The sequence below is a fragment of the Neofelis nebulosa genome, chromosome 16, assembly GCF_028018385.1.
Source record: "Neofelis nebulosa isolate mNeoNeb1 chromosome 16, mNeoNeb1.pri, whole genome shotgun sequence".
Taxonomy (NCBI): domain Eukaryota; kingdom Metazoa; phylum Chordata; class Mammalia; order Carnivora; family Felidae; genus Neofelis; species Neofelis nebulosa.
In genome coordinates this window covers 19,969,635-19,987,377 of record NC_080797.1, presented here as the reverse complement: position 1 = coordinate 19,987,377, position 17,743 = coordinate 19,969,635, and the positions used below count along the sequence as shown (strand labels likewise).

General features: G+C 56.0%; 1 protein-coding gene across 3 annotated transcripts; it reads left to right on the top strand.

Annotated features, from left to right (window-relative positions):
• Positions 1 to 360: 360 nt before the first annotated feature.
• Positions 361 to 17,038, top strand: GPRC5C (G protein-coupled receptor class C group 5 member C). 3 transcript variants are annotated; one of them, XM_058704489.1, is made up of 7 exons: positions 361 to 696; positions 6,542 to 7,624; positions 10,450 to 10,544; positions 13,041 to 13,190; positions 13,748 to 13,836; positions 15,122 to 16,105; positions 16,172 to 17,038. In XM_058704489.1, exons 1-5 carry the CDS (start codon positions 429 to 431, stop codon positions 13,754 to 13,756), a joined length of 1,605 nt encoding a protein of 534 aa, XP_058560472.1. In that variant the 5' UTR covers positions 361 to 428; the 3' UTR covers positions 13,757 to 13,836; positions 15,122 to 16,105; positions 16,172 to 17,038. The 3 variants fall into 3 exon arrangements, with proteins under 3 accessions (XP_058560472.1, XP_058560470.1, XP_058560471.1); XM_058704487.1 differs by lacking the exon at positions 13,748 to 13,836 and having other exon boundaries at positions 362 to 696; XM_058704488.1 differs by lacking the exons at positions 13,748 to 13,836; positions 15,122 to 16,105; positions 16,172 to 17,038 and having other exon boundaries at positions 363 to 696; positions 13,041 to 13,642.
• Positions 17,039 to 17,743: the final 705 nt, after the last annotated feature.

Sequence of the window (17,743 nt, the reverse complement as noted above, 5' to 3'; positions counted from 1 at the left end):
CCGGGGCGTGTGCCTCTCGGGCGAGCCAGGAAGAAGGTGACGGAGGCTAGGTGAGACGCACCGAGGTGGCCCCCGCTCCTGTCCGTGTGTGCGCGCTGGGACATGCGGGGCGGGAGAGCCCGCCTGAGAGGTGTGCTGGGCTGCCCCCCAAACCGCTTTCCGGAGGGAGAGCCGAGCCCGGAAAGTGAGTGCGCGTGAGTGCGCGCGCCCGCGGGCGGGGGCGTGGCAGTAAACAGCAACAACACTCACTCCAGCTCCGCCAGAAACTCGGTGCTCCCTCCTCGGCCGGAAAGTGCGCCTCGCCGGAGCCTGGAGGTGAGTCGGCTGGGGGAGGGCCGGACGGGCTTTGTTGCTGTGCAAACGGATTGCACATACCTGGAGCGCTGCGGCCGCCCGATAAGCGCTTGAATGGAGGTGATGTCACGGTGATGCCGGCGCCAGCCCACCCTCGCCCGGAGAAAGGAGCCGAGTGCGGGGAGAGGCCAGCGCTAGAAGGAGAGACCGAGCGCGGCCAGCTCAGCCCAGGTCCCGGGGAGAGGCAGGCCCTGCGCCCCGAGCCCCGAGCCCCCCGCCCGGGCCTCGCCACCCCAGGCCAGGACTGCGCCTGGCTCCGCGCCCCACGCCGAGTCCCTCTCCCCCCGCCCGCGCCCGGCTTGGCGCCGGAGGTGGCAGAGTCGGGCGGGCGGTGCGTCCCAGGTAAGGACTCCTGCCTTCCCGCTCCGCCCTCCCCTCCGCCGCCTGGGTCGGGCTGGCTGGCGGTGGGTGCGGGCAGAAGCCCGAGGGCGGAGGACCGGGGGCGGAGGACAGCGCCAACTCCGCTCGGTCGCAGAAACTTTCCAAACCGGAGCCGGCTGGGGGACGGGGGTGGGGGGAAGCCCGGCGCTGTCCCGAACCCCACAATCGGTGCCCCCTCCACTCCGGCCGCCTCTCTGCGTGAGTCCACCGTCAGCAGTGACTTATGGGCCGGCGCCCTCTCCGGTGCCCGTGGATGGGGAGGGCAGGCTTCTGTGGCCGGAGGGAATCGGTGAGAGAGGCTGGGTCCCTGCTCATTCTGTTCCGAAGGCCGGGGGAGCGCCGGTGTAGACCCCAGGAAGCGGGGAGGGAAATTCTCCGAATCTTCCTGTAGGAAGTTTGCAATCAGACCATCAAAGAGCCTCTACTTCTTGGCAGCTTGGCTTCTAGATCCCTGCTCCACTCCCCACCCCCAAGGCTTTTCCAGGGCCTTTTGCAGCCGCAGGGGTTGGGTAGCGCCCCTCCATCCACCCGCCAGCAGTTATACACCCCGGAGAAGCCAGTCATCTCAAAGGTCGCGATCTTGATCCTAAAGCACAGGGACCAGAATGTGTCACAATAGGGTTTTGTGCTTCTGGAGGTCCCCACCTTGTGTCTTTCTATGTTTGGGGGGGGGGGATGTTGGGAAGTAGGGCACATTCCAGAGTGGCATTCCAGAGCAGACCCTTGGATTGAACACTTCCACGTTTCCGAATACTCAGGAAATTTTGGCCCAAAGGCCCACTTGATGTGGAGTCAAGGATGAGATTCCCAGAAGCCCCTCCCTCCCCAACCTGGAGACCCCTGGACCTGAATAAGATGATATGGCCTAAGTACCTAAGTACGGGACTCCAGAAAGGGGGGGAGGGGAGTGGGGAGAAGGGAAGGAGGTGGGAGCACTGCAGGTAGGTCCTAGCGTTTCTCCTGCTGGTCTTCTCAGTGCTGGCAGACGGGGAGGGGGAGTTAGGAGGATGTTCTGTAGTATCCCGGGTGAGCTTAGGTGCCTTTGAGGGGGCTATCAAAGGTCATGGCATCCTTAAATGTAACCACTGGCTGTGTGTCTTTATCTTACTCTGTATCCTTGAGCCTAAGAGATTCAGACCGGGGCAGTGAGAAGCCCATGGTGCCCTCTTCAGGATGGTCTCCCAGGCCCTAGGGGTTCTCAGATTCTGATGTGAATGGTAGGGGGTGAGGAAGGGGCTGTTCCAGAAAGGTGAGAGGGCCTGACCGCCTCTGATCAAGCCAGTCAGGGCCAGCTGGGCCTCTGAACCCACCAGTGCCTTGGAGGCCTCTCTGCTTCCCCCTGGAGAGGGAAAGAGGGAGGAAGGGGATTCTGGAACTGGATTGGGCTGACTCAGACCAGAGCTGGGGGCTGAGTAGCTCAGCTGGGGAAAGGCCGATTTCAGAGGTGATTAAAAATATTTGTATGACTGATTCCAGGGAGGTGAAGCAAAAGGGCCCCTTTGTCCAGAAAATAATCTGAGACTGGGCTATGCCGCAGCGGTTGTGTAGGAGAAATTCATGGGGCAGAAAGAAGTCCCCCTCCCCCTCCCGTCCTTGGTCCCACTGAGAATCTTGAAGCAAGGAGATGTGACTCCAGAATGAAGAAGGCAGGGGAGAAATGGGCACCGAGTCTGTTCAGCGAATGTTTTTTAAATGCCTCCTGTGTTCAAGGCACAGCGCCAGGTGTTGCAAGGATGCTAAGATAAACAGGTCTTGTCCAGTGCCCTCCCAAACCTTCCAGCCTCATAGGGGAGACGTACACACAGAATTTTAACCATCAAGGCTCAGAAGACAGCCGGGAAGTGCAGGGCTTAGGGACCCGGTGGAGGGAGAGTCTCTAGGCAGAGCTGGGCCCATTTCTAAAAAGTCCTTCCCCCTTCTCCACCATCTAAAAGATGGCATGGGTTGACTGGCTGAATCTGCACTCCTGGAGGTCAAAGGACCAGTGCTGAACTCTTTTGAGCTTCCTGCTCTAAATCTGCTGGCTTCCAGGGATCGCTGCCCTAAGCCTGAGTTGCTGTATTCCTATGTCTACCCTCACCCTTGAATTTCCAGGGGAATCAGAGAAATGGATTGTATCAGGGTGGGAATGGTTTGTTTCATCTGGGGCTGGTAAGTTTCAGGGCACCTGGGCAGTTTGGTCCCACAAGTTCCTGTTTCCTTCTTTGGAAGTTCCCACACTGGCAGTGCTGAGAAGCTAGGAGGCTGCTAGATGCCATCAGGGTAAAGGCATGTACTCCAAAGCAAGATGGACCCAGAAGAATAAGTGACAGAGGGGTTGCAGAGCTAAATGGGACCGGGCTTGGGGTTTTTTTTGTAATGATATGGCTGTTATCAGATATGAACTTGTAGCGAATTGGTATCCTTTCCCCTCACCTCCAACCAGTCCTTAGATGTTATTTTGGAAACGATCTCCCAGACCAGTCCATTATGGCTTGTTACCTTTGGCCTCGATCTTTCAACAGGGGTGAACGTGTCCTCAACAAATCGATTGCCTGTGCTTTTTGCCAGGTTGAAATTGTAAAGCACAGCCCTGGTTATGCCGCCTTGGTGCAAAAAACCAACCTTCCGTGGCTCCTCATTGCCTTCAGAAAAATGCCCCAAACTCCTTCCCTGTAGCATTCTAGTCTGTCGCTAGCCACCTGCAGTCTCCCTTTACAAACTCAGTTCATACTTGAAGTTGATTAAATACTGAATAAAACACTGTTGAAAGATCTTCTCCATTCTGTCTTTTCTGACCCTTCAGCGCAAGGCTTCCTCCTCTGTGTCTTGTGGCACCTTTTTCTCCCCAGAGGCAAATTCTGTTGTGGGGCACTTATTTTCTCATACCTTATTATGGCTCATATTTTCTCATACCTTATCTCTCATACTGGATTTTAAAAACCATCAAGTCAGGGACTGTATTTGTTCTTCTTTGTAGTTTCCAGAGCTTGGGCTTTGTTCCCCTTCCCTCCCCTGGCCCCTCCCCCCTCAGATGCACAGTAAATATTTTCTGATTTGGAATAATCACCTGTTCTAAATGGGGACCCAGCATAAGGTGGTGGAGGGGGGAGAAGTGCTTGAAGATGTGCAAATACCTGGGGGCCAAATCGGAGTGGCTTTTCTCAGGGCTCACTTCCACATCTCCAACTTGACCACAAGTTCTGGCTGCTTTGCTGTGAGCCCCAAACGCCCAAGATGGGGTTAAGTGCTTAGGAACCCATAGCATGTAATCTGCAAATTATATCCCCTGGAGTGGTTCAGTGTTCCTCCTTACCCATGAATCCTCTGCTCTTTCTTTCCGGCACTTGTAAATATGGTTTATGCGTTATTGATTTACGATTACACAAAGTCTCCTACAAAAGCTTATTTAAATGTCGATGCAGGGGAAGGCACGGTGCTTTTGCGTTACAAGTTAAGAGAAACTGAGCTCTGTGACCATGCAGTTTTTTAGGAACGCAGTAAAGATGTTAGTTTATGAAGAGTTAACGATAGGTCGTATCTGGGGGAAGGAAATAGCAAGCTTAACTGAAAAATGAAGTAGCTCAGAAGGTCGAGATATCGACGGTATTTTCAAGGGGCTTGTAGGATATGTATTAAAGGACTTTGAAAATTGATGCGCTTTTCTTATGTCAATTTCACTTTATCCATGAGTTTCTATTTTCCCTGATCCAGTAACAATACTCTTCCACTTCTCAATTATGGAGAGACGACGTTTCTGCTGACTGGGATACAGGACTTTTGTTCACCTGTTAGAAATTGGGTAACGGGGTGGGGGTGGGGCACCTGGGTGCTCAGTTGGTTAAGCATCTGACTCTTGGTTTTGGCTAGGGTCATGGTCTCATGGTTTGTGGGATCGAACCCCATGTCGGACTCTGCTGACAGTGCACAGCCGGCTTGGATATTCTCTCTCCCGCTCTCTCTGACCCTTCACTGCTTGCTCGCTCACCCGCTCGCTCTCTCTCAAAATAAATAAATAAATAAATAAATAAATAAATAAAAGAGAGATCAGGTTAACCAGGGATGGTGAAAACATACGGGGGTAGGTATCACCACCCCCAAAGGAGGAAGAAAGGAAGTGGGAGGAGGTGGATCATGCCATTCCCCCACGAGCCACTAGCGGTCATTATCAGCCCAGGAAAGCTTGGTTGCTGTCTTTCTGGAGGGTTCTATAGGACCCCAGAAGTGAGAGAGGAAGAGGCAGGGTTACAACTAGTTACTTGAACATAACGGGTGATATGATGTGCAGTACCTACGTTTCATAGTATTTTTGAACTTGGCTTTTTTTTTTTTAAGTTTATTTATTTTGAGAGAGAGAGGGAGAGAGAGAATCCCAAGCAGGCTCAGCGGTGTCAGTGTGGAGTCTGATGCGGGCCTCGATCCCACGGACCGCGAGATCATGACCCGAGCTGAAATCAAGAGTCAGAGGCTTAACTGACCGAGCCACCCAGGCCCTTGAACTTGGCTCTTTAGAACATTTAGAGTCTCTGTTCTCCAGGTAAATGTAAAGTCTCTCTTTGGACAGCTCACTGATTGGATGTTTCATCTCTCAAGAACCTGACCCGTTCTTGGCCTCCACTTCACACAGGGAACATCCAGCTGTTCTTGAGAGCGGGGGTTTCATTTTCTTTGCTGCTTAGCACTTGCTTGGTAGAGCCGCTGTTGGGACTGGTGCGATGCGGAGTGCGTAGAGTGATCAGTTACCTTCTTGGTATGGGTGAAAGATCTCTTTTTTGCCTTCTAGCCCCTGCGCCTTAAAGTCTTCCATGATAGATGAGTTCTTGCATTGCCCTTGTCTGGTTCTTGCTTTTAAAATGTTGGGGCGCCTGGGTGGCGTAGTCGGTTAAGCGTCCGACTTCAGCCAGGTCACGATCTCGCGGTCCGTGAGTTCGAGCCCCGCGTCAGGCTCTGGGCTGATGGCTCGGAGCCTGGAGCCTGTTTCCGATTCTGTGTCTCCCTCTCTCTCTGCCCCTCCCCCGTTCATGCTCTGTCTCTCTCTGTCCCAAAAAAAAAAAAAAAAAAAAAAAAAAAAAAAAAAAAAAAAAAAATAAAATGTTAATGCCTCATAGGAGGATTTTTGCATGAAGTCATTAAGTCCCTAGCTGAGAAATTCGTTTATTTTATCCTTGACTCCAGCAATTGAGCTAGACAAAGCAGTTTGGATTCGGAAGAGGAGAGCTGGCCTGAAAAGTGGGCAGATGAAGGGCAGAAAAGGGAGGTGACAGGGAGGAATCCAAGGGAACTGTCCTCTTCATCTTTTCTGGCCGCAGGCTGCACCCTGTCACGGGTGCTCGTTAAGTACGCGTTGCGTGAATGAGTACGTGGCAGATTGGCCATGGACGTGGACGTCACAGGGGCAGAGTTGAGGGGCACGGCATCGGGCCTGTGGAACTCTGGGAGTCTCAGGGCAGAGACAAAGTGCTAAATGGGTGGTATGCTTGGTTTTGACTTGCTCACAAACCCTCACAGCAGCTACCAGAGCTCAGGGAATATTCGGATGCTGGATAGGCTAAGGGAACAGGGAACCTGAAAATTCAGTGACACTTTTCTCCTTTTCCACGACGAGGGACAGAGATGACAAATGGGCTTCATCTCACTGGCCTCTCTGGTCAGTCGATAGGCCTCCCGGAAGTTCTGTGTCAAGAAGGATTCTGAAGCTCAGGAGACAGTCTCGTCATCAGCTTGCACTGGCTGCCCTGGTTCAGGAGAGGGGAAAGCAAGAGACCCGTGCGTCCGAATCTGGCCGGCCTTGGAGGACTGATTTTACCTTTTCTTGCTCTATCTCTAGGGACCCAGCTGGAGCCTGGCCTGGGAGCCGGGATGGCCATCCCTAAAGCCTTGCTGACATGCCTGGGGCTGCCCCTCTTCCTATGCTCAGGGGCCCAGGCCCAGAATCATGTGCCACCCGGCTGCAGCCCGGACCTCAACCCCCTCTACTACAACCTGTGTGACCGCTCTGGGGCTTGGGGCATTGTCCTGGAGGCAGTGGCTGGGGCGGGCGTTGTTACCACTTTTGTCCTCACTATCATCCTTGTGGCCAGCCTCCCCTTTGTGCAGGACACCAAGAAGCGGAGCCTCTTGGGGACCCAGGTATTCTTTCTGCTGGGGACCCTGGGCCTCTTCTGCCTCGTCTTTGCCTGCGTGGTGAAGCCGGACTTCTCCACCTGTGCCTCTCGCCGGTTCCTCTTTGGAGTTCTGTTCGCCATCTGCTTCTCCTGCCTGGTGGCTCACGTCTTTGCCCTCAACTTCCTGGCCCGGAAGAACCATGGGCCCCGGGGCTGGGTGATCTTCACCGTGGCCGTGCTGCTGACCCTCGTGGAGGTTATCATCAACACCGAGTGGCTGATTATCACGCTGGTCCGGGGCGGTGGCGAGGGCAGCCCTCCGGGCAACGGCAGCGCTGCCTGGACCACGGCCTCCCCGTGTGCCGTCGCCAACATGGACTTTGTCATGGCGCTCATCTACGTCATGCTGTTGCTGCTGTGCGCCTTCACGGGGGCCTGGCCAGCCCTGTGTGGCCGCTTCAAGCGCTGGCGCAAGCACGGGGTTTTCGTGCTGCTCACCACGGCCACGTCCATCGCCATCTGGGTGGTGTGGATTGTCATGTACACTTACGGCAACAAGCAGCACAACAGTCCCACCTGGGACGATCCCACGCTGGCCATTGCTCTTGCCGCCAATGCCTGGGCCTTTGTCCTCTTGTACATCATCCCTGAAGTCTCCCAGGTGACCAAGGCCAGCCCAGAGCAAAGCTACCAGGGGGACATGTACCCAACCCGGGGCGTAGGCTACGAGACCATCCTGAAGGAGCAGAAAGGCCAGAGCATGTTTGTGGAGAACAAGGCCTTTTCCATGGACGAGCCGGCTTCAGGTAAGTGGAGGAATCCCCTCCCCACCTGCCCGTCTTTCCTTCTGCACTGCTTGTGGCAGGACACGGGGCTGTTTTCCTGGGCAGAATGGAAGTTTCTTGGGTTTATCTGTCATTTCCTGCCTGAAACTCCCTGAGTTCCAGATTTGAAAAGTTTTTTTTTTTCCTGTACTTTTTTTCATGAATGTATTTTCACTCTAAAATTTCAAACACCACGGATAAAACTCCCCTCCACCACCCAGCTGTCTTCCCAGTTCTACTCCATTCTTTCCTGTTCCATCTTTAGAACGATAACCACTGATCGTGTACCTCCGCAGGTCTCAGTTTCCCCACTTGCAAAATGGGGCTGATAATGGTTCCTGTTAAATAGGATTCTTGCGAGGAGTAAATTCATGCATGTGCTCGGCACTAGGAAAGTACTCTAGAAGTATTAGCTATTAGCTGTGTGTATTGCCATTATTTTACTATTGTTAGTACCCTCCCAGGACTTGTTTTTCTCTTAGGTATACATTCATAGTCTTGGTTTCTGTTAAAAGTCTTCCCAGCTAAGATTTTCTTCTTTTTTTTTTTAATCTTTATTTTTGAGAGAGGGAGAGAGAGACAGTGTGAGCAGGGGAGGGACAGAGACAGAGGGAGACACAGAATCTGAAGCAACCTCCAGGCTCTGAGCTGTCAACACAGAGCCTGATGCGGGTCTCGAACTCACGGACCACGAGATCATGACCTGAGCTGAAGTTGGATGCTCAACTGACTGAGCCACCCAGATGCCCCTCTTCTTTTTTTTTTTTTAATGTTTATTTATTTTGAGAGAGAGAAAGAGAGAGATCCAGCAGGGGAGGGGCCGAGAGAGAATGAGAGAGAAACCCAAGCAGACTCCAAGCTGACATCACCGAGCCGGACGCGGGGCTGGAACTCACAAATCGTGAGATCATGACCTGCGCCGAAATCAGGAGTCGGACGCTTAACTGCTTGAGCCACCCAGGCACCCCAAGATTCTGTTCATTTTATTAAAAGCTCTGTGCCACATACCAGTCTAAGCAGCACCCACTATCCAGCTGGCTTGTCCCCAAGCTCCTGTCACGGCTCTTTGTTAATGGGATGGGGCTGTCCTGTTGGAGCCCAGCACTAGGGGTGCCGGCCAGCCATACAGCCTTGGAGGGGTCGGGCTGAGGGGGTTCTGGAATTGGAAGAGGCAGGGGTGGGTGAGGTTTCTGCAGCCTGTGCCAAGCCCCCTCTGGGAGTAGCTGGAGAAGCAGGCAGTGGGGGTGGGGTGGGGGATGATTCTCTGGGACCCTTGGCCAGTTGAGTTCCCAGTTTCCCAAGGGAAGAGTGTTTCTCTGGCATTTGTTAGTCTAGCCATTACTGAGCACCTACTGCGTGCCACGAGCCGCGCCTTTCCTGATGTGTCCTGTGGCATGCGGTCTCACGTGATTTCTTAGCCAGCTGGCTACAGCCCCTTCACCCGACATGACCAGGAACTGGAGGTACAGAGCCCTGACCCCCAAGCCCAGACTGGGCTGATTAAGATGTTTGGGGGCTTAAGGCTTTAATGCCTGACTGTCAGTCACCAGCTCTGGGGTCTCTGCTAGAGGTGCGAGCCAGAGGCAGGGAAAGCTCTAGAATTAGAACTCCCTGCCTCTTTACAAACTGAGATGCCCATAATCTCGATCTGGGGGAAAGGAGTGATCCTTGTCCTGCCTGGCACTTGACCTTTGATCTGCCCACTGGGGTGGCCCTGGGCACAGGTGCACATACCCGAGCAGGACCGATTAAGCGCTTTGCGGGAGAGGGGGATGGGGCAGGGGGCAATTGGTGAGGCTGGGGGGGGGGGGGGGCTTGTGTGCACACTTGGGCAGGACCTTCCCCGCCCACCTCTGCTGCCTGGCCCAGAAGCCCCAGCAGTACTCAGCCTTTGTCCTCTCAAGGCGAACACTTCTGGGGCTGTGAGGGTTTTTCTTTTTCTTTCTTTCTTTTTTTTTCTAAATGGAAAAATCAATGGAGCCGACCCAGCACTTAGGAAGCCAGCCCTGTATAGTTGTGGTCCCTCAGAGCCGCGGGCCATCAGTCTGCAGGAGACAGACAGCCGCCCGCCTCTCCTTGAGGCACAGCCTGCTCTCGGGCCCCAGGGGTTGGTCAGCAGCTTTCCTCCGACACCCTGGGAACCCCAGCAGGGGAGAACAGATCGGGATGCCAGCTGGGCCAAGGCCTGGAGAGGTATTCCTGGAACTGAAAATCATTCTGGAAACTTGCCAGCGTGCCACAGGACGGGAGGTACACTCAGTCCTCCTGGTGGGGCTCTGGGCCGTGGGGTCCTGGAGGGTCAGCATCCAGTTCTGCTTTGTGACGACGTGAGGAGTCTCAGGCTGTGGGGTCTCTGCTGTGCCTACCCTAGTGTCTAGCAGCTGGCCTGCAGTGATAGAGGCCAGCGCTGGAGCCTGGCCATCTTGGAAGGCGGCCGAACGAAGGCCCATGTGCCCCTCTTGGCCTCTGGCCCCGCAGGGCGGATGGGGATGTGGAGGTTGCTGACAGGAGCAGTTTTCTTTGCTGAAGTGGGGGGAGGGGGTGGTCCTCACACGGCAGGGAGGCCTGAGGGGAAGGCAGGCAACATCCTGCTTGCCTTGATTCCTGACAGAGGCATGCTGGGCTCTTGAGGGGCCCCCACACCTGCAGCCTTACCTCCAAGCTGGCCAACCCCGGCCAGGCTTCCTCCCTGGGTTCGATGTCCTCCCTGGGCAGGTGAGAGCCCCCCCACCTTCCCTCTGTGTGCTCCCCTTGGGGAGCCCTGCCTGAGAGTCCAGCCTCCAAACGGCTCCTGTGTTTCTTCGCAGCTAAGAGACCGGTGTCCCCATACAGCGGGTACAACGGGCAGCTGCTGACCAGTGTGTACCAGCCCACCGAGATGGCCCTGATGCACAAAGGCCCGGTGAGTGGGGTCCCAGGGTCTCTGTGACTCTGCTGGGGTCACGGAGCCCAGCCTGAGCGGGCAGGTGCAGAGGCCGTGTGGCCAGCGCAGTGTGGGGTGGGGTATGGATGGAGAAGGCTGGCTTCTCCCTCTGATGCATCAGGCTCAGGGAACCAAGCGGGGCTCCTGATGCCCTTTTTCCGGAGTTGTATACACCGCCCTCAGCTTCACCGCAGTGGGACCTGCCCCGTGTCATGGAGCGTCGCACGGTGACTGGGGTCCCTTGCTGTGGAGAATGCAGAATAGGCCCTCTTTGGGCTGGTGGAGGTGCCAGCTTTACCCTAAGCAGCTTAGGGAAGGACAGAGGAAGGTCTCAGCCAGGTAGGTAGGTAGGTGTCATTCTTTGGTGCCCCCAAAGGCACAGAGGACCCCAAAGCAGATCCAGGTTAGTATTAACTCCTCGACCACAGCTGTCCCAAGAGGGCCCAGGCTCCCTTCCCCCCACAGGCAGGAGGAGGCAGCTCTCAACCTCACCCCCCCACCCAACAGTGGGTTCTGGAAACCAGATGCTCCATTAGCCAGCGGGGGGTGGGAACAGGAAGACAGGGGTTTAGATTTTCACTCACTCCATATATGTTCCTTCTCCCGGGCTGGCAGTCACTGTGGGGAGAGGTCAGTGACCCGCCTTGGCAGGATGCTGGGAACCGGAAACGAGGGAGGTCAGCGGGGTGGTGTTCTCATCCCGCCCCCCTTCCCTGCCGTGAGCCCCTGGGGTGGGGGGCAGGGTGCAGTGAACATCTGAAACTTACAGTCCCAGACCCTTCCTTCTCCCGAAGCTGAACCTGTGAACCTGCAGCCGGGCACTGGGAGGGGAGGGAGTCTCTGAAGGACATCGAGTTTGCTGGTTACAGCCTCCGAGGCTGTGGAACCCCTCCCTCTCCCCCACCCCTGGATCCTTCCTTCAGCGGATGCCCCAACCTTGCCACCCTTCACTCACCTGTGCACCTGAGTCCTGCTTCCCTGAGTTGCGGGTAGGATCTGGACGGACAGGGATATTTTCTCTGATGTGGTGATTCTCAAAACGTGGTCTCCAGATTCCTCAACCCCCCCGCCTCCCGCCCCCAGCATTACCATCACCGGGGAACTTGCTATAAATGCAAACTGGATGGGGCTGGTGGTTAGCATCTCTTCAGTGGTATCATCTTGATAACTTGGAATCTGCCACATGGGGAGTACTCGCCCACAGAAATCAGTGGAACGTTCCCTCCCTCCTCACCCCAGGTAAACATTTACCAGGCCACCACTGGGTTGGATCCTGACTAGGTGCCGGCTGTGGCTTAACAAACTGCCCAGGTGATTCTGTTGCACACCCAGGTTGGAGAACCACCCATCTAGATGTCCCTGGAGCTAGATGTCCCCCCAGGGGAGCTGGAGGTTGCAAACCAGTAGGAGAAGCACCCGGGGCCCGAACCTGGGTGCAAACGAGTGGAAGGACCAGCCGGTTCTGATGAGACAGAAGGCGGCTTGGGACCCTGAAGCGGCAGGGGTTTCGTGGTGGGTCTTTCTGTAACGATAAGGCAGGTGGGGCAAGGAGTTCACCTTCCCTCCAGGGTGAGAGCTGGGCCGGGTGCCTCTGGGCCCTTCTCACCCCACAGTTGTCTCCCCCCCACAGGAATAGGGTCATCACAGCTCTAGCCAGGTTCCGGGCAGAGAATTTGTTGTGTGTGTGTGTGTGTGTGTGTGTGTGGTTTTTTGTTTTTGTTTTGCTTTTTTGTTCTTCAGTTTATTTTGAGAGAGAAAGAGAGAGAGATGCGGGAGGTGCAGAGAGAGGGAGAGAATCCCAAGCAGGCTCTGTGCCAACAGTGCAGAGCCCGATGTGGGGCTCGAACTCACGAATCCGGAGATCCTGAAGATCCTGATCTGAGCTGAAACCCAGAGTCAGACACTTTCACCGACTGAGCCTCCCAGGCGCCCCGAGAATTTGGGTTTTAAGTCTCCACATCTGACTAGCCGGCCCAGGCTTCAAGATGAGAAACGTGGGCTAACCGAAGGCCGTCCTCGGCCAGGCAGACAGCAGCTGTGACTGCCGGGCGGTGTAGTGCCATTTGGAGGCCTCCGGGAAGAGTCTGGGGAGACGGGCGCCTGGGAGCGTTACCAGGCAGGCAGTTGCACTCAGTATGTGGTTCACCCTCCACTGGGCCCCAGGATTTCCCTAAGGCATTGGGAGCAGGAGGGAGGGGGCTTGAGCAAAGGGTCCTTCGGAGAATAATTGTGAAGCCCCAGGACCGTCTGAGGTGACAGGCGCCTCCTCTGTGTCTAGAGGCCTGGAGCTCTGCAGGGTGAGGCTTGAGGTCAGAGGCCAGCCCCTCCGCTTCCAGAAGTGGGGACACTGCTGGGGGAGGCGGTGGGGGGGAGCAGGGAGGGGGCAGCTGGCAGGCATGGCCCCGCAGGAAGCAGAGTGTTTGTGCGTCCGCCCTGGCGGAACCTGGCTGTGAGACCTCCTGTCCTTCCTTCCAGTCTGAAGGAGCTTACGACGTCATCCTCCCACGAGCCACCGCCAACAGCCAGGTGATGGGCAGTGCCAATTCCACCCTGAGGGCCGAAGACATGTATGCGGCCCAGAGCCACCAGGGAGCCACATCGCCGAAAGACGGCAAGAACTCCCAGGTCTTTAGAAACCCCTACGTGTGGGACTGAGTCGGCGGCCAGGAGAAGGCAGGCAGATTTGGGGAGGGCCCTGCGGGGACCTGGCCCGGGAGAAGAGCCCACTGCTCTCCTACTTCCCTGACCCCTCAGTGGCTCCGGGCGACTGTGCCCCAGAGCCAGGAAAGCCCTCCCTGTCTGCCAGTGTTTGGGCGGGTGCGGGGGGGGGGAGGTGTCCCAGGGCCCCCCACTCCCCCCTGACTCCTCGGTGTTTGTGGAGTTGAGAAGCTCACCTTAGCTTCATGCTCCAGCCAGACAGTGTTCTTCTTGGGGGTGGTGGCCAGTCAGTGCCAACACTTTCTGGAATCTTCCAAGAGATTCCTGCAACCTCGAGAGGTTTCTCAGGAGCGTCTGTCCTGGGTCTTGCTCCTCTGTGAGGAGCAAGGGTGCCTAATAAACACGTTTTTGCTTTATTAGCCCTTCCTCTGGGAATGTCGTTTCTGACCTGGGCTCTTGGTCACCGAATGGGCCTCCTCCTTTTACGGGCTGTGGGTGGTTCCTCTTTCTCCCTCCAAATCCAGTTCGTGTGAAAGCTGCTGCCGACGTTTCCTTCCATGCAAGCAAGTAGCTGACGCCTGTACCCAGGGAAGGAGTCTGCAGCTGAGCCTGGGTAACCCTGCAATTAGAACGAATTTGGGGCCCAGCTCCTGTGTGGGGTCTAGTCCAGCTCTGGGTTTATCTGAAATCAGGCAGTTTTCCTCCAGGACCCCCTCCACCTGCCATACGTGAGGCCAGAGCAGGGAAGGCAGGGGCCCGCCATCAGGCAGCTCTGTGGGTAAGGTGTGGGTAAGGGAAGCTAGGCCGACTTCAGACCCTCTTCGGGGCAATGGCCGTCAAGGTCCTTTAGGGGACGAGGCGGAGAATCGTCACCCCGTGCCATTAGAGCACACTGTGCACTGGGACTTGTTTACAAAGTGGGTTTCCAAAGGTGGAAAGGGTCGGCCGGTTCTGGTTGGTTTCATCCCTGGGCAGTTATTAACATGTTCACTTGCTCAGTCCTTTACTGTAAACACAGCCTTTCCACATCAGCTCATTTTATTTTTTATTTAAAAAAAAAAATGTTTTTTAGTGTCTATTCATTTTTGAGAGAGAGAGAGAGAGACAGAGCGCGAGCTGGGGAGGGGCAGAGAGAGAGAGGGAGACACAGAATCCCAAGCAGGCTCCAGGCTCCGAGCTGTCAGCACAGAGCCCGACGGGGGGCTTGAACCCACAAACCGCGAGATCTTGACCTGAGCCGAAGTCAGATGCTTAACCGACTGAGCCACCCAGGCGCCCCCACATCAGGTCATTTTAAACCTCGTAGCTGTCCAGAAAGATGGACAGGACGGTATTTTGTCCTCTTTGTGGAGTCAGCACCCCAGAATCGTGCCATTGTAGGGTTGGACAGGGCCTTAGAGGCAAGTTAGGGGTTTCGAGGTCTTGGGCCCTCTCACAGGTAAACAGACTGAGCCAGAGAGGCCACACAGCCTCTAGAAGTGGCCACCCCAAGACCAGCCAGGTTGTCTTTGAGACCCATCTTCCTAGGCCTACCCTGGGATGGCCAGTAGGCCCCAGTGGCCGGGGCCTGGACGAGCGCAGTGCTTTGACCCTTGAACACCGGCTGAGGGCTTTGCAAAGGGGCTGCCAAACCCGCCCCTCCCAAGCTTGGGAATGTTTCTCCCCAGCTGGTCAGAAGCTATTTTCTGACACCGGTTGCAGGGAAAAAACAAATGTCTCTATTGGAAGGGAGAGAAAGGTTGCCGGAAGAAAAACAAACTTCTCCCAGAGTTTCCCTTCTATGTCAGATTGCACCAGCCCCCCCGGGGCCTCAGACACTTTTTTTAGTAAAAGTCAGTGCTTGGGCCCCGAGCGGTAGGGGGGTCCCCTTTGACTCTTGTTCTTTCTGGTTGCTTTAGGCTCAGTCCCCGCAAAATAAAACAAGATGGTAGAAGCCCTCCTCCCTGAACCACACGCCGTCCTGATGTCCTCAGGCCTCTGTCCAGGCTGGGCAGGGCCCAGCACCTCTCCCGCCCTTGTCATTGGAGCTGGGAGGGACCGGAGGCCACCACCCTGAAGCAGTGGACTGAGTGGGTACCTGTGAAGCCCCAAGGTGTGTGGCTGGGGCCCCAGGGCCAGCCCAGCCTTTCCTGGTCCCCAAGTGACTGAGGCCACAAGGATCTGCAGAACTGCTAGGCCTGCCTCCGTCCCCCGTCAACGCCCTTCCCCCCCAGTCACAGCCCGTGTGTCCCCATGCTGTGGTTCTCCAGATGGCCATCCTCAGATGCCCTATCTTCACGCCCTGGGCCTTCCGGCTGTTTTGGTGTCCAACATCAGCTTGCCCCGCCTGCGCCTGGGTGAATCTCCTCCGTGAGTGTTGGGAGCAGAGCCCTGGCAGAACTTGGCTCCCGTCTTTCTCATCAGGGCCTCCTGCTGCCACCTGGACCGTGGAAGGCCCCTGAGCTGGGAAAGAGCTCAGCCCGAGGCCTACGCAGACACCGCTCCTCTTCGCGGCTTGTGGGTGCTGGGTCTCAGCCCCTTTGGTGCTTCCCTCACGTGCCCCTTTACGCCACAGCCCCATGCCTTCCCCACCTGCAACCGACCGGGGTGCATCGAGACACAAGGTGGGGTCTGGGGCCGCATTCTCAGGGGCCAGTTGAGAGTCCCAGGCCACGTGGGTTGGGGTCTCAGCTGCTCACAGAACTGGGACTTGGCTGAGGTACAGATCTCTGCTGGCAGTGTTCTCTCCCATGACATGCTCCAGAGGGTCCTGATGGCCACGGAGGGAATGGGGGGGGGGGGGGCATCCTTTAGGACCTGATGACGGTGGCACCGAGGACGGAGATGTGTGTACAGCTGGAGACTCGTGGGGACGAGGTCTTCTGACTTGGTCCTGCCCTCAGGTACCAGACAGAGCGGGCTGGCCTGAGGGGACCTCCCCTGGCGCATGGCTGGAGCTCAGTGCTCAGCGCAAGAGTTGCCTCTGGGGGCCCAGGGTGAGGGCAAGAACCAGAGTAGGACCCGACCTTGCCCTGTGTCCGCCCACAGCTCTCCAGCGCCACCCTCCTGCCCCTAAGCAGGCTGTGCCTTTGTTAACTGGAATATTCTTCCGGAGCTAAATTGGGCTAACAGGTCCTGCAGAGAGAGTAGCCATAGACTGTGTGTGACAGCACGCCCCCCCCCCCATTACCGATCCCTGTACTGGGTTACTTACCTCCATGAATGGAGCATTACGTCCCTCTGATGGAGGGGAAGGGGGAGCTCTGTGCACCTCAGGCTTCTCTTGATCTAGGTTAGCGGCCCCAAGATCCCTCACAGTGAATAAAGGCACTGTCTTTGCTTTTCAAAGTGATAGTCTCCTGTGAGTCCTGGCCCCGCCAGGCAGTCCCGAAGAGCAGCCTGCAGTGAATGTGGATTTGTTCATAGCCTGAGTCCTCCAGGGATCCATGCGTAGGCTTGGGAAGATGGGCTCCTGAAAGATACAGGCTACCCTGGCTTAGTTAGGGACACCCAGTGGCTCTGCTCCCTCCAGTCCTTGGCCAACTGGAGACAATAGGTGTGTTTTTAGGAGAAAGGTGCCTTCCCCCAAGTGGTCCAGCTACATCCCAAACGAGCCTGGAATGGAAAAAAACTAGAAGAGTCTAGAACCTGTTGCCGGTGACATCAGACCTTGGTAAATTTCACACCGACCAGCCACTCAGCTGGAAGCAGAGTAGTTTGGACCCTCACTGCTCAGAATCAGATGACTTCATCCTCTGTGAGGAATTAGAACCACAGAAACCCGGTGTGTTCGTTGAGAATTTTTCTGGGATTTCATAATACATACTTGTAACCTAGTCTCTTTGCCTTCTAGACCAATCGAGGCTGTTTGATTCCAACGAACTTTCTCTTGGTTAGGGATTTATTCTAAGGGAGGAAACTGAGCCTCCCAAAACAGCCAAAATGCGTGGCCCCGCCCGCACCCCCACAAGGTCTGGGAATGTAGGGATGGGGCGACAGAGGAGGACAGCCCCTCTCATAGTCCTGGGGCAGCCTGGTATGCTGGAGGCCATCACTGAAATACGAGAGTTCCTGGGAAGGCAGACAGGGCCAGGGGATGATCAGTACCTCCCCTGAGAACCTGCCAAGGGCCGTGCCCGGCACACTGCAGTTTTGGTTCCCTGTAATGGTTTACACCTCACATAAGAGCAAGAAACAAACAGGCGAAGTGACTTGCCTGGGGTCATGTCCTCCAGCCCGTTCTCACCAAACCTAGCCCTTTTCTCTAGCTCCATGGGGTCTGCAGAGATCAGACTCAAGTTCAAGTGACCAGATTTTGTTTCCTGTCTGCCGTGTGCCTCCTGGGCCCTCCCGGAAGCTGCAGCCCCCGCTTCACAGCAGCCACATGAATTATTTAGTACCTGTGCCTGGCAGGGTGATGCTCTGACCTCACCCTCGCCCTTGGGTTGAGGGCGCCAAGGGCGCGGCTCTGACCTTCCTCTCACTGAAAAAGGGATACTAACGGGTGGAGCCTGGGGTGGTGGACCCCTCTGTGGGGTGCG

Bases quoted from the DNA above. Each gene is read 5' to 3' on its own strand.
- GPRC5C (XM_058704487.1), top strand. From the start codon at position 429: ATGCCGGCGCCAGCCCACCCTCGCCCGGAGAAAGGAGCCGAGTGCGGG. The intron at 697-6,541 runs GTAAGGACTCCT...CTCTATCTCTAG, and splicing joins GGGCGGGCGGTGCGTCCCAG to GGACCCAGCTGGAGCCTGGC. The intron at 10,545-13,040 runs GTGAGTGGGGTC...CCTTCCTTCCAG, and splicing joins CCCTGATGCACAAAGGCCCG to TCTGAAGGAGCTTACGACGT.